Here is a 13699-nt window from a genome sequence, read left to right on the forward strand (position 1 = left end):
GAGGAACTGTATTAAAGGGTCGCGGCATTAGGAAGGTTGAGAACCACTGATGTATAGGAAGCAAGGAAAAGGACTGGGGGGGGGGGGGGGGCGGGTAGCCTCATCATTTAAAAGTCAGTCGTCCTAAAATTGCTCAGACCCAAGAGTATTTGCCCCCAGTATTTGCTCTGGCCCCCCCAAACCGTGACTCTTTTGAAGGGGTTCATGTAAAAATCAAGAATTGGAGCACAGATCAAAACCTTCAGCCCAAACAGACCCTGTTCATTATGCAAAATATCATGGTAATGGACTGAAACGATGATTTCTCAAAGTGCCTTGAATACAAATTACCATCAGTAAATGGTACCTACTGGGATGATTCCCTCTAGCAAACGAGAGGCCTGGTGCACGAATCTGTGCATGGGTGGGGTCTGGCCAGTCCACCCCGAATGGGACCGATTCTGCAGGGCCCACCAGGGGGAGGGGCTGAGGACGGTTGGCCGGCCGGCCCCGCCCCCTGGTCAAACTCCAGTTTGAGGGGATAATTTGCATATTAGCCTTTTATTATATAGGATTATATAGGATATGCTACTACAAATGATGAAGCTTACCCTTGAGAACAGTTGAGTGGAGGGTGGTTTTCTAGAAATAACCGTAAGATCTGTTTGCTGTTTAAATATAATTTGTACCAGATTCAGAGGGATCTCACAAAGTTCCAAGGTAAACTTTGCTGGAGAAAAACCAAACGGGTAGGTCGCAAACCACTTCTGTTTTTGAAGGTGGTGATAATGATAGCTACTACCGGGTCTAGTTCAAGACAGGTGCCTGGTCAGTCGGCAGATGGGACCAAGGTCGTGTGCTGTCCGGTTTTAGCCTCTTTATTAATGATTTGGAGGAGAAGATACTACAGTACAAATATTTCAGGTAATTTTAAGTGAAATTATCTACCTATCGATGGCACAGACACTATTATTCTCATATGATAAGGGACTTTTTTTCTCTAATCAGAGCCCTATGCTGGGTAACACTTAAATCAATCTGCTGTCAGAGAAAGTTCTGCTTGTCCTTTTTTTTTTTGTGGCTGGACCACTTCGGCTTATGCCGGCCTTTTGGGAGTAAAAATATAAAAAATAAAAACAAATTCAAGGCAAGCCTTAACCATTAAGTAGGTCAAAATTACCACTGCCAGATTGAAATCTGATGGATGCATGCGAAATCAGTCAGGCTAGAGCTATCTGTTAGGCAGTTCAACAAATGATTTCATGTGTTTTAACTTTCCTGACCATTGTTTTGATCTAGTAAAGCAAATACATGCAAAGGCAGGGCTTGTATGTATTATCATAATGAATTAAAGGAACAGGGAGAGAAACAAATCTCAGGGTTTCTCAGCTACAAAGACAGGCCTAATAAAATATTTCCCAGAGAAAAGCTTGATTAAATAATAAATGAGTGAATTCTGGGAGGGCGCAGGCCAATGACACTGGGCTTCCGGAAAACATTCTTTCTTCACCCTGAGGTTTCAAATGCAGCAAGAGGTTAACGTTGAATGTTTTGCCTGAGCCCACAGGTTTTGAGTTGGAGTCCGTGGACCAATTTTGAGAGATATGTAATTTTACAAACATGGATGTGTGTCTGCAGACATGGCTTATGGAAGGAGTCCATGAAATTATTTTGAGCCGAACGCATTTGAGAATCAAGATAGCGGAATCCCCTCCCCACCCCGAATTCCTTTATCTGAATAAAAGTAGAGCCTCCCAAAGGAACTCAGTTGTTTAAATTCCAACAGCAACCTGGGAAGATAGACTGTCATCACCCGAGACAACAAGAAAACATTGCACCTAAACAGATATTGCCTCGCAACCATCCTCTCTGTATTCTAAGGACACACCTGCTTTCCCTAAAAGTCATTTGCGTTCCCATGAGCCATTGGGACCTCCTTCCCTTTCTAAGAAGCCATTTGTCTTCCTGTTTTAAGTGCCTTTCTTCTCTTGTAAAGACAGCGTAGAAGCCTTTTTAATGCTTTAGTAGGTGATCAGTTAGTACTGATAAAAAAAAAAAATCTTTAAAAGCTGACGATTGACTAAACTGAATTTCACACATAGTAAGATGGCGTGGGACCCGTCTCTTTGGTTTATTGTGGAAAATTACTCCCAGCTCTTACACAATTTTAAGTGTTTATTTTCATTGGTTCTCTTTCCTGTTTTTTTTCTTGTTTTTATTGATTTCAAAGAGTGGAAGAGGGTGAGAGAGAGAGAGAGAGAGAGACCTCGACGATGAGAGAGAATCATGGATCGGCTGCCTCCTGCACGCCCCACACTGGGGAATCGAGCTTGCAACCTGGGCATGTGCCCTGACGAGGAATTGAACCCTGACCTCCTGGTTCATAGGCCGGCCCCATACAAATTCCTGGTGACTTACAAAAACCTTCGCATTGCACTTACAACTCCCATTCCGCTTTTGCGTCCAGTGTCTACTTAATCGATTAACAACTGTTTTCCACAGGCAGCTTTTAAGGGTTGATTCGGCCCAGCGTCCCAGTGGCCGGTGGTGGCCTAAACTTGACGCTGAGAATTCCAGTCGGGGGGCTGCAGAGGAAGCAGGTCTAGCTGACGATGCCTTCTGGTCAGGCAGTGTTATTTCATTTTGAAATTCTATAGAAAGAGAACAACAATGAAGCATCGGTTCCGCGTTTAAATAAATACGGGTTGTTTTGCCGCGGAACGTTTTCCTTCCAATGACTGATCCGATCTCGTATGTCTGTTTAAAAAACGCCTGACTGGGGCCCTTACGAAATGATAGACTAGGACAAAGGAGATGATAGCTGGGAGCGAGACAATGAGGCATTGTTTACACAGAAGACTGAGTAACTGGTTTCACAAAAGAGGTTCTTGGGTGTCTATTGTATGTACAACTAAGAGATTTACTGGAGCTTTTATAATTTCTGCAGGACTCCTTTCCAGCCAGCGTTATTAACGTGAAGTAAATCAACTCATGCAGAAATCTGGCTCGGCCGAAAGCAAACCCGGGAAGATCTAATCCGAAGAAAAACAGACACGGGGGATGATAAGGTTTAGAATCTTTGGCATGTTTCATAAACATTTTGTTTGAAGATTATTAAATTACAACCCAGAGAGGGAGGATGGGGGGGGGGGGAGAAACACCATAGTAAAACTCACTATTAAATCAGATCTTTTTCCCCCTCAAATTTCCTTTACAATATATATATTACATATACATATACATATATAACGGCACATACAAAGTATGTGTGGACAAATACAGTCTTTACAACTTACATGTCGCTTGAGAAGAAATTTTCAGATTACATATGTGCACAAAATTGGAACTTTTACGGGGGGAGGTTACTGTGAAATGCTGGGGCCGGCAGGAATCGGGGACTCTTGATGGAAGTGGTACTTTTCTAGGAAAAGGGCTGAGAGATGTATTTTTATCTCGGGTAACTTATTGTACCCTTACGAGGAACAAATGATCAGCTGGGGCTGCTAAAATATCTTCACTTTCTGCTCAAAAATGCGAGCAAATGAGGTGATGATGGCCCTTGGGTAAGCAGCCTCATGTTCATCCCTTGCTCCCAGGCCTTGACCTAAGTACTCTTGAGTTCATTCCTTCCTTCTTTGCCTCATTCATTCCGTCCCCTTTCCTGAAGCCGTCACATGGACATTTTAGTTCGGAAATAAGCACATAGTACAATCGGAAGAAATGGTGCTTTAAGACACCCAAATACTTGCAGGAACCCTTCACTTTTGGGACGAGTGTTCCCTTTTGACCTTCCTGGCACCCATTGCCAGCAACGGGGGTGAGGCAGGATGGCTCCCAGCGCCGGGGACTTGACTGAGATTTGGCATACAGATCTTCAGGAATCACGGCTGAACGCTTCCCCAAGGATCAGGGCTAATCCTGATCATTACTGAAAAATCTATAATAACAAAAGCATAGTATGCTAATTAGACTGGACATCCTTCCGGACGTCCTTCCGGACCAAGCTGGGGCTGTAGCCGCCTCGGCTGTGAGGGAGGGATGGCGGCAGCTGCCACAGCTGGGAAGGCCTACTCTTGCACAGATTTCATCCATCAGGCCTCTAGTCTGTTGATAAGATGCGTTCCTTGGGTAGATGGTATCTATCAAAGACGTGTTAGCTCAGAGGGGAAAAAAACAACGGACTCACAGGAACCATCATGGGAAAGGAGCGTGGGGGTGGGGAGCAAAAATGAGGGAATCCTCACGGGAACCGGCCGCTGGAGGTGTGAGCACAAGTTCAAAGTCCCTCTCGAATGTGAGGGGTCTCCTGGCTGTTCAGCCCCGCGGCAGCCTTGCTTTCTCTCCTCCAGGAGAAGGGATGTGAGTCTTTCAGTCTCCGGATCGCCTCCTCCTGCTGGGCTGGCCCGCTGTGCCGCTAGGACATCCACGCGTGTGCACGTCCCCGTGTGCGTGTGTGCATCTGTGCACTTGAAGAAGCGGGGAGACGACAGGCAGGGCACCATATGACACGTGTGTCCGAACGGCACTGACCGCGGTGCCACCGAGAGAGCCATACCCTGGGCCCCATCGCCCAAACCCAGAACGGGGTGCTGGCGGCCACGGGCGGCGCGGGTCCTAGAGCCCACTGCGCTTCTTGCGAAGGGGGCTCTGGCTGCTGCACGGCCTCAGCTCCGCGTACTGCACCTGTGAAAACAAACAGACGTGACGCTGGCGGTTCGGTAACCCTAGCTCCCCGCACCGTGTGCTAATGGCTCCCCCGGGGGCAGGCCGAGGCAAAGGAAGGAAGGTTCAAAGGTAATGAATCATTCTCTAAACACAGGAACATGGGGGGATTAATTACAGGAAGGATTTGAGGAGTCATGCATCATTTCTGGAAACCAAAATATTAAAAGCAGATTTTTTCTTTTTTTTTTCTAATGAGATGCGTGGGGTTCTTCTACCTGCCCTGGGCACTGCTGGGGGATTTCAGTGGTGTGTGTGCGCGACCCTTCTGCACCATAAGCAAGCTTCGTAACAGCCCCTTGGGAATGTTTGTCTTAGTATATGATACTTACTACAAGTTATTCATTTAAAAAGATCTAAAATCTTGGGGTGCGGGGGAAGACATATCTGCAAATGATATACCATTTATTTTGCCAGAGAGGGAAATAATGTTGAAATTGATACTGGCCCCAGACTTCTATAGATTTCTCTTAAAAATGAATTTCATTTCCAATGGAATGGCTAAAACATCTGTGATAACTATGATCGGGGGTGGGGGGGTGAGTCCTTAGTGGCAAACTGTCTATTGTGTTATTAGAAAGTGCTCTTGGTGATACACGGAGGGTCTCACTGGTGAACTGTACCTTCCTGGGACGTTCTTTTGTTGTGTTTCTGTGTGTTCCTGCCGACGCTAGCTGGATGGCCGCTCTGAGGGCTGCCGTGTGCGCAGACAACCCCTGACCAGGCTCGATGGCAACTGGCATGCTCCAAGGATGTGGGCAAACCCTCACAGTGCCACTCAAGTGCCTGTTCGCTGCAACCCTGCTGCTTTTGTGTGTGAGCTTGCACAGGCTGATGGCGGGATGGCTTTATGTACAGGACTGCAGGGCAGACCACCTGTGCTCACCGCCTGGAGCATTTGTGCCCAACTCTCCAAGGGCAGCAGAACCCATCGCTGTAGGTCTTGACCACTACAGCAGGTCAAGAGCAGATGCATGAACTACCAGTAAAGCTCGATGTCCTCACAGTGCTTTGTGAAGGTGCCCTGGGCGACAGGGGGGGACATACCTGTTGATCTTCAGTGAAGAACAAGCAAGGGCTAGGTGACATTTTTAAAAAAAAATTTAATTGATTTTTTACAGAGAGGAAGGGAGAGGGATAGAGAGTTAGAAACATCGATGAGAGAGAGACATCGATCAGCTGCCTCATGCACACTCCCTACTGGGGATGTGCCCACAACCAAGGTACGTGCCCTTGACCGGAATCGAACCTGGGACCCTTCAGTCCGCAGGCCGACGCTCTATCCACTGAGCCAAACTGGTTAGGGCCCAGGTGACTATTTTATAATCGTGCAATGCAAATGTCAATGAGTAAATTTATATTTTGTAGAATACATTTTTAAAAAATATATGTTGACTGATGTCAGAGAGGAAGAGAGAGGGAGAGATAGAAACATCAATGATGAGAGAATCATTGACCAACTGCCTCCTGCACGCCCCGGACTGGGAATCGAACCCACAACCTGGGCATGTGCCCTGACGGGGAATTGAACTAGTGACCTTTCGGTTCCCGGGTTGATGCTCAACCACTGAGCCCCACCCGGCTGGGCTGTAGAATACATTTTAATAGAGAATTATATCAAAATGAACGTTAAAGGGCTATAGCATCACGGAGTCTGTTTTAATCTCTAGAATTTGGAATGAAGGGGAAAGAAACGCTAGGGCTTCCCAGCCCTACATCCTGAAAGCCACCCAGCGTTCCCGAGCACCATCATGTCACAGCGGCCGGAAGACGGAAGTCGATACCTGTGTCTTCGGTCACCGTGATGCCGGTTCACGCCATGGCCTCCGTCTACCGGTTCTCTGATCCCTAATTCTCCATTACAGAGACGGCTGCCTGCCCCCTGGGCTGACAGCAGCCTGATCGGTGGGGGCCCAGATGGGGCCACTTGAGGGGACTCGCTGCTATTGTTCCCGTAGCTAATCTCTGTGTCTCCACAGAAACAGGACGCCGCTGGCCTAAGTGGCCATTCCCTGCGGATAATACTTCTGATTGATCTCAAATCATCTCACGCTGTCTCTGCCTCTACGCGCATTCGATTAAGTCTGGGCTTTTGCCCTAAGCAGCCCTCAATCTTTACAGGGGATGAGATACCAGGGGGGCCTAGGGGATCATCAGAGCCAACAAGAATAAAGGGAATAATCCCCCTCTCCCTTACTCCCCATAAAACGCCGGCCACCCCTTTTCGGACCTCCCACTCGCCCACGCACTGAGCCCATCTTCTCCTCTTTGGGGGCGGCGAGCGATCCCGACAGGGACCGAGACCCCAGCGTGAGTTCCAGACCGTTCTTAAGTCGCTCTTTTTCAGGATAATTTCCCCCAATCATCTCATGCTTTTGGGACAAAGGTTTCCTGGCCGCCTCCCTGCAAGCCAGGCCTCTGTAAGCATGTTTCCGAAGCGTGATCACAATTACTCACACGCTGGCACAGCCTCGGGCTCTGGGGCTGGCCAGACTCCCGGGGGGGGGGGGTTCTGGGGGGGGGCATTGATGGTGACCCCGTTTGTTCATTACGTACCTTTTGAACATCAGACGGTACCCTGGAGAGGAAGTCTAGTAGCTCGTTATTGTCGATGGCATAGGGATTTCGGAACTTCTTAGTAAATTTATTGATGCCTGAAAAATAGAAGAGACACAGGTTGATCTCGTCGTCTGTCTGTCTGTCTTTCCAACTCGCCCGACTGGGGGAGGAGGGGCCTTCGCAAGTAAGAAATTAGTGTGAAAACAATTCCTGGACCCCCAGCCAGGCCCACGCTGCCGTCATGCGGAATCCTTCACAAACGCCTTTTCTTGCAGGAAGGAAGGAGGGACTGCGGGAGCGGGGCCCTGCCTTCCCCGGCTGTGAAAATCCCATTACGATCCCAGCAGCAGGGCGGCAGGGACACCCACGGAAACCGGGGAGCTCATTGGCGTTTCGGGGCGACACTGATTCACAGCCTCCTCTGCCAGGGAAACACGTGTCCCAGGTGGGAAAAGACCTTCATCAGCCCAAACAAGTCACAGCTTGGGGGCCACGGGCCCAGCGCAGCCGTGGGAGGTGTGAGGCCCGAGTTGTGTGTGTGTGTGTGTGTGTGGGTGGGGGGAGGGGGCTAGGGGGGGTTTGGTGTTGTTAAAAAGAAGCTGCAGAAATCTATCTTTTCCTCCCTCCTCCAACTCATTTTCACAGGTTTCGCCTCTCTCCCTGCAGAACAGAACTCGACATGTTGATTGTACTTCGAGGCGGCAGGAAACTGTGAAGAGTTATTATTGGAAAAATTATCTTCCCAGGGTTTGCTAACTTAATTTATGGACGGCAGCCCCGGGGGGTGTGGGCTGGTCCAGGCAACGGAGTCCATGCTCATTTCAGCCGGGGCCATGGCGACTGGAAGGGGGCTCTGTGCATGGTCTCTCCTCATAATGGGGCTCCTCGAACCCCCTTCTGGCTCCCAGGCTGCTCCTCGCCTGCACCCACGACTCAGAAACGATATCCTTTTCAGCAAATGCCAACCCTCTTTCACGCTGAGTTTGAGAGGGTGAAAAATTAAGGTGGCCTTCTGAGGCTCTGCCACCGAGAACTAGTGTAACAAGGGTCGTGGCGGGAAGTCTTGTCAATTTCAGCGACGCGGAGTGAATTGTCGCCTGAGGTGTGCACCTAGACTGGCTCCTATTCCCCAGCCCAGGTCACGTTTCATTGTATGTGTTTGTTTTTCGTTTGTTTTTACTTTTTATTGATTTGAGAAAGGAAGGGAGAGGGAGAGAGAGAGAGAGAAACATCAGTGATGAGAGAGAATCATTTGATTGGCTGCTTCCTGCACGCCCCTTACTGGGGATCGAGCCTGCAACCCAGGCATGTGCCCTGACTGAGAATTGAACCGTGTCCTCCTGGCGCTCACCACTGAGCAACACTGGCCGGGCACACTGAACTGTTTAATGATCCCTAACACAGACACAGTTTGATGTTTTTCTAATTTCATTGATGATGACTTTACGTTCATCGAAGGGCGGGGCTTCCTGGATGGCCCTGTACCTGACACAATGCCAACCACCAGGCATTTCCTTAGAGCAGCGGTTCTCAACCTGTGGGTCACGACACCTTTGGGGGTCGAACGACCCTTTCACAGAGGTCGCCTAAGACCATCGGAAAACACATATACAATTACATATTGTTTTTGTGATGAATCACTATGCTTTCATTATGTTCAATTTGTAACCATGAAAATACATCCTGCCTATCAGATATTTACATGACGATTCATGACAGTAGCAAAACTAGTTATGAAGTAGCAACGAAAATAATTTTATGGTTGGGGGTCACCACAACATGAGGAACTGTATGAAAGGGCCGCGGCATGAGGAAGGTTGAGAACCACTGCCTTAGAGAGAGAGGGTCAGGTGACCATCTGCTTTGCAAATGGCAGCCAGGCCACTGTTCACGGGTAGATGGAAGTGAGGTGTTTGGGCCTTGGAAAAAGACGTCTTATAAATGATCCCTTTTCTCCCAAGTCAGAGCTGCACTGTCTTTCTCCCCTCTACCCCCACAGAAGCTTGATGTTTCTAGCTAAAACTACCCCCTCTCCTCCCCCCTCCCCCCTGCGCGTTCCTTTAAACTAAAATCCACGGGCTGTGTTCTTCTAAAGGCATTAATTGTAGCATGGGCTCTTTGGCAAAAGGAAACAGACAAGGCAAACCGACGCAGGGAGACAAAGGCGTGCGGAGAAAGCATACATCTTCTGTTGTTAATTATATACAGTGTGCGCATCTGGAGTTTTTGCAATGAACAGCCAGGCAGGGATAATACCCCAGCCGATCAAAACACCACATTCTTAGTTACTGAGAAGATTATAAACCTGCATCGTCGCTCCGATGCACCAGAGAGGGCAGGGGTAGCCCACAATGCACTGAGACTGACTACGGAAAACTTAGCTGGAATAAAAAGTTATAAGGCACTCGGATTGCAAGCTTCAAAAGCACGCCTTTGAAAAAAATATATATAGCCCTAACCGGTTTGGCTCAGTGAATAGAGCGTCCGCCTGCGGACTGAAGGGTCCCGGGTTCGATTCCGGCCAAGGGCATGTACCTGGGTTGTGGGCACATCCCCAGTAGGGGGTGTGCAGGAGGCAGCTGATCGATGTTTCTCTCTCATCGATGTTTCTAACTCTCTATCCCTCTCCCTTCCTCTCTGTAAAAAAAATCAATAAAAATATATTTAAAATATATATATATATATATTTTTGACTGATTTCAGAGAGGAAGGGAGAGGAAGAGAGAGATAGAAACATCAATGATGAGAGGGAATCATGGATAGGCTGCCTCCTGCACGCCCCCGACTGGGGATCGAGCCTGCAACCCGGGCATGTGCCTTGACCGGGAATCAAACCGTGACCTCCTGGTTCATAGGTCAATGCTCAACCACTGAGCCACACCAGCCGGGCCTGTCTGAGCATCTCAATATCTGAAGATCCTAATAGCGACGACGGTTGAGAACGCCGCAGCAGTCATAGGAGCCAAGTAACGGAAAACCAGGCCTGACACAGACTCTTGTGGGGAAAGGTGGATGGCTTCTCCCACTTAATTTCCTGCAATGCACCCTCCTGCATCAACTCACAGCCCACCCAGCAACCATCGCAAATTCTCACCAAGCTGCTCGGATTTTGGCCGACTGCTGGCCGGGGTAGTAAATCAGGTCATGCAATTTACTTCCAGTTTGCCATTTTGGTATCTGCTTTTTTAAAAGCAGCTAACCTGTATACGGGCGCACCATTTCCCCTGGTAAATTATACCTTCCTCTCCTTCCTGGCCCTCCTTTACCCCCACTGCTTCTGGGTTTAAGTATTGGGTTGGGCTGTTTTTTCCTCCAGGAGAGATGAAGTGTCAGGAGCAACCTGGCTACTTTCACACACTACGAAGGGCGAGGTGCAGATGTTCGCTCACTGTTTGAATAACAGTGCAAAGGCAAGGCTACGGGACCACAGCCATATATTATTCCAGGGGATTTATGGCTATGAAGGCCGAAGGGAAGTCACACGCACGATCCCGTTTTCATTGGATCACAGTTATGCAACAGCCCTTTCAATAGCGATGCTGATCATTCACCCAAGCTGGCCTTTTCAGGGAGGTCCTGGATTCCTGGTTGCCTATATGCTTTCTTTAAGCTCATGTTTAATTGCCGGCAGGAGCACATTGAAAGTTTACAGTCACATTTTAAAAAGTGAATAATAATTGGCCCTGGCTGGTGTGGCTCAGTGGATGGAGCATCGGCCTGCGGACTGAAGGGTCCCAGGTTCGATTGCGATCAAGGGCACATGCCCGGGTTGCAGGCTCGGTCTCCGGCGAGGGCCTGCAGGAGGCAGCCGATCAACGATTCTTTCTCATCATTGATGTTTCTCTCTCTCTCCCTCTTCCTTCCTCTCTGAAATCAATAAAAAATATTTTTTTTAAAAAATGAATGAGTAATTGGTTCTTACCTGGAATGGACTGCTAGCCAAAGGACCGGGCCACACTTACCCCAGATTAACACGAGGTACCGAAGTGGGACGAAGTACAGCGTGACGGTGGCGACCGCCAGCACCACACAGGCCAGGAATGAAAGGAACGGCACCGTCCAGTTAAACGTGCTGCAGGCAAACCACAGGAACGTCAATTACTGAGGCGGGAACAGCTACAGCGATTCATTGCTCACGTTTACTTCTTACTCATACAAGTGGAAACGGTCTATGGCAGCGGTTCTCAACCTGTGGGTCGCGACCCCCTTGGGGGTCAAACGACCCTTTCACAGGGGTCGCCTAAGACCATCGGAAAACACATAGATAATTACATATTGTTTTTGTGATTCATCACTATGCTTTAATTATGTGCAATTGGTAATCATGAAAATACATCCTGCATATCAGATATTTACATGACGATTCATAACAGTAGCAACATTACCGTTATGAAGTAGCAACGAAAATAATTTTGTGGTTGGGGGTCACCACAACATGAGGAACTGTATGAAAGGATCTCGGCATTAGGAAGGTTGAGAACCACTGGTCTATTGGGAAAGTTTCTTTGAAAACCCGGAGAGAAAGTCTGCCGGAACGACTGGGCACCGGAAAAACGTTCTTCAGGAGAAGGTCACCAGACCAATGGCCATTGAGCTTCCTGGACCTGACAGTTCCCAGGAGAAGCTTGGCTCTCAAAAGTGATTAAAGACTGCAATACTGCCCAGCCAGCGTGACTCAGTGGATGAGCATCGACCTAGGAACCGGGAGGTCACAGTTCGATTCCCGGTCAGGGCACATGCCCAGGTTGTGGGCTCCATCCCCAGTGTGGGGCGTGCAGGAGGCAGCTGATCCGTGATTCTCTCTCATCATTGATGTTTCTTTCTCTCTCTCTCTTTCTCCTTCTCTCTTCCTCTCTGAAATCAATCCTATATAATAAAAGCCTAATATGCAAATTGACCAAACGGCAGAATGACCGGTCGCTATGACACACACTAACCACCAGGGGGCAGACGCTCAACGCAGGAGCTACCCCCAGCTTGCAGGTCCCAGGCCAGCCAAGCGGGTGCCAGCGGGAGTCCTCCCCCTCACCCCCTTGATCACCCCACTGGTCGCCCCGATCACCGGCCAGGCCTAGGGACCCTACCCATGCACAAATTTCGTGCATCAGGCCTCTAGTAAAAATACATTTAAAAAAGAAAATACAGACCATTTTATGTAAATGCAACCCCATCGGGGGAGCCTCGCTCTCGGGGTTTTATGCAAGTCTTTTAGGTGCTGGTTGCCAATAGCTGGGAGAAAGTTTTCCGTGGTCCTTAAGCCCCGAATTACAATGGAATTCTGACAGAGTTACACAAGACAGTCCCCTGAAGTGCCCAGCGGGGACACGAAGGTCACTGTCCTCATGAATGGCCCAAGAAATTAATAGGAGCCGAGCCTTCCTGTGTCGCAGCTGGGCGAAACAGTGCCCCGTTCATGGCTGAAAATATGTCCTGGCCGTGGCCACCGCAGCTGTGCCGGGGCAGCCGGCCCTCGGAAGTGCTGCAGAGAGTGGGGGCCTGTTCCCGTCACTGCCCTCTTCTGCCGTCAGACACATTTCCTTGCTCATTACCAGCCACACAACAGCCATGTTTGTCTGCAAGAGACGTTCAGGCACGGAGATGCTTTCACCAAACACACGGCCTTCCTTCCTCGGGCTTGCCCCCACTCCACAGCCTCTCATCCTCACTCAATTATTTTTAAATATGTTTTTATTGATTTCAGAGAGGAAGGGAGAGGGAGGGAGAGATAGAAACATCAGTGATGAGAGAGAATCATGGATCGGCTGCCTCCTGCACGCCACCTACTGGGGTGGAGACCACAACCCAAGATGTGCCCTTGACCGGAATCGAACCTGGGACCCTTCAGTCTGCAGGCTGACGCTCTATCCACTGAGCCACACCAGCCAGGGCTCAATTTTTTTTTTCATTGACTTTTGCAAGCCACTCAAGTCCCTGAATGATCCGCCTCACCTCCTGGCATGCCATGACCATGGCCTATAGCACAGACACGCTAACTCACCTACACGTCCCTGTACCTAGCACGGTCTTGGGCTCTCAGCCTTGGTGCAATGGTCTGCACCGACTGAAGCCCCCAATCAACGGTTCTATGCCCAGCTGTCTGTCTCTCCCCATTCTCAGAGAAGCTGACAATTTGTTGCATCGTCAGCATTGCCCTCTGTCTCTCTCTCGTACATCTCTTTCTGGGCTGGTCCGATCTCTCCCCTAACATCACGTGGTTCTGACAAAAAAGACTCCTTTAAAATCTATCTGCTTCCCTTTTTATTTGTGAATAGGAAATTATTTTTTTTTAATGTAGTTTATCACCCAGCCTAAGGTCTTTTTGAGAGTGAGCAGGACACTATCCATCGTTATGCCGGGCCATCTGGTCACCCCAGGTCTGAGGCATTGCCCAACTGTGAGACTGACAGGCCCAAAGAGCACACCAGCCAGACTTAACAGG

At 49.0% G+C, this 13699-nt stretch overlaps 1 protein-coding gene across 7 annotated transcripts in view; it reads right to left on the minus strand.

Annotated features, from left to right (window-relative positions):
- Positions 1-1045: 1045 nt before the first annotated feature.
- The window catches only part of MCTP2 (multiple C2 and transmembrane domain containing 2), a 130287-nt gene continuing 117633 nt past the window's right edge, over positions 1046-13699 (minus strand). For 5 of the 7 annotated variants that reach the window (XM_036355546.1, XM_036355547.1, XM_036355545.1 and 2 more), the window contains 3 exons: positions 11223-11332; positions 7258-7355; positions 3041-4662 (listed from right to left, as the gene is read on the minus strand). In XM_036355546.1, the coding sequence (XP_036211439.1) occupies positions 4594-4662; positions 7258-7355; positions 11223-11332 (277 nt within the window). In that variant the 3' untranslated portion in view covers positions 3041-4593. Of the gene's footprint in view, positions 2631-3040; positions 4663-7257; positions 7356-11182; positions 11333-13699 lie in introns of those variants that run through there. The other 2 variants (XR_004975155.1, XR_004975156.1) reach the window with 2 other exon arrangements.

This window comes from Myotis myotis, unplaced genomic scaffold (genome assembly GCF_014108235.1).
Source record: "Myotis myotis isolate mMyoMyo1 unplaced genomic scaffold, mMyoMyo1.p scaffold_m19_p_23, whole genome shotgun sequence".
NCBI classification, from domain to species: domain Eukaryota; kingdom Metazoa; phylum Chordata; class Mammalia; order Chiroptera; family Vespertilionidae; genus Myotis; species Myotis myotis.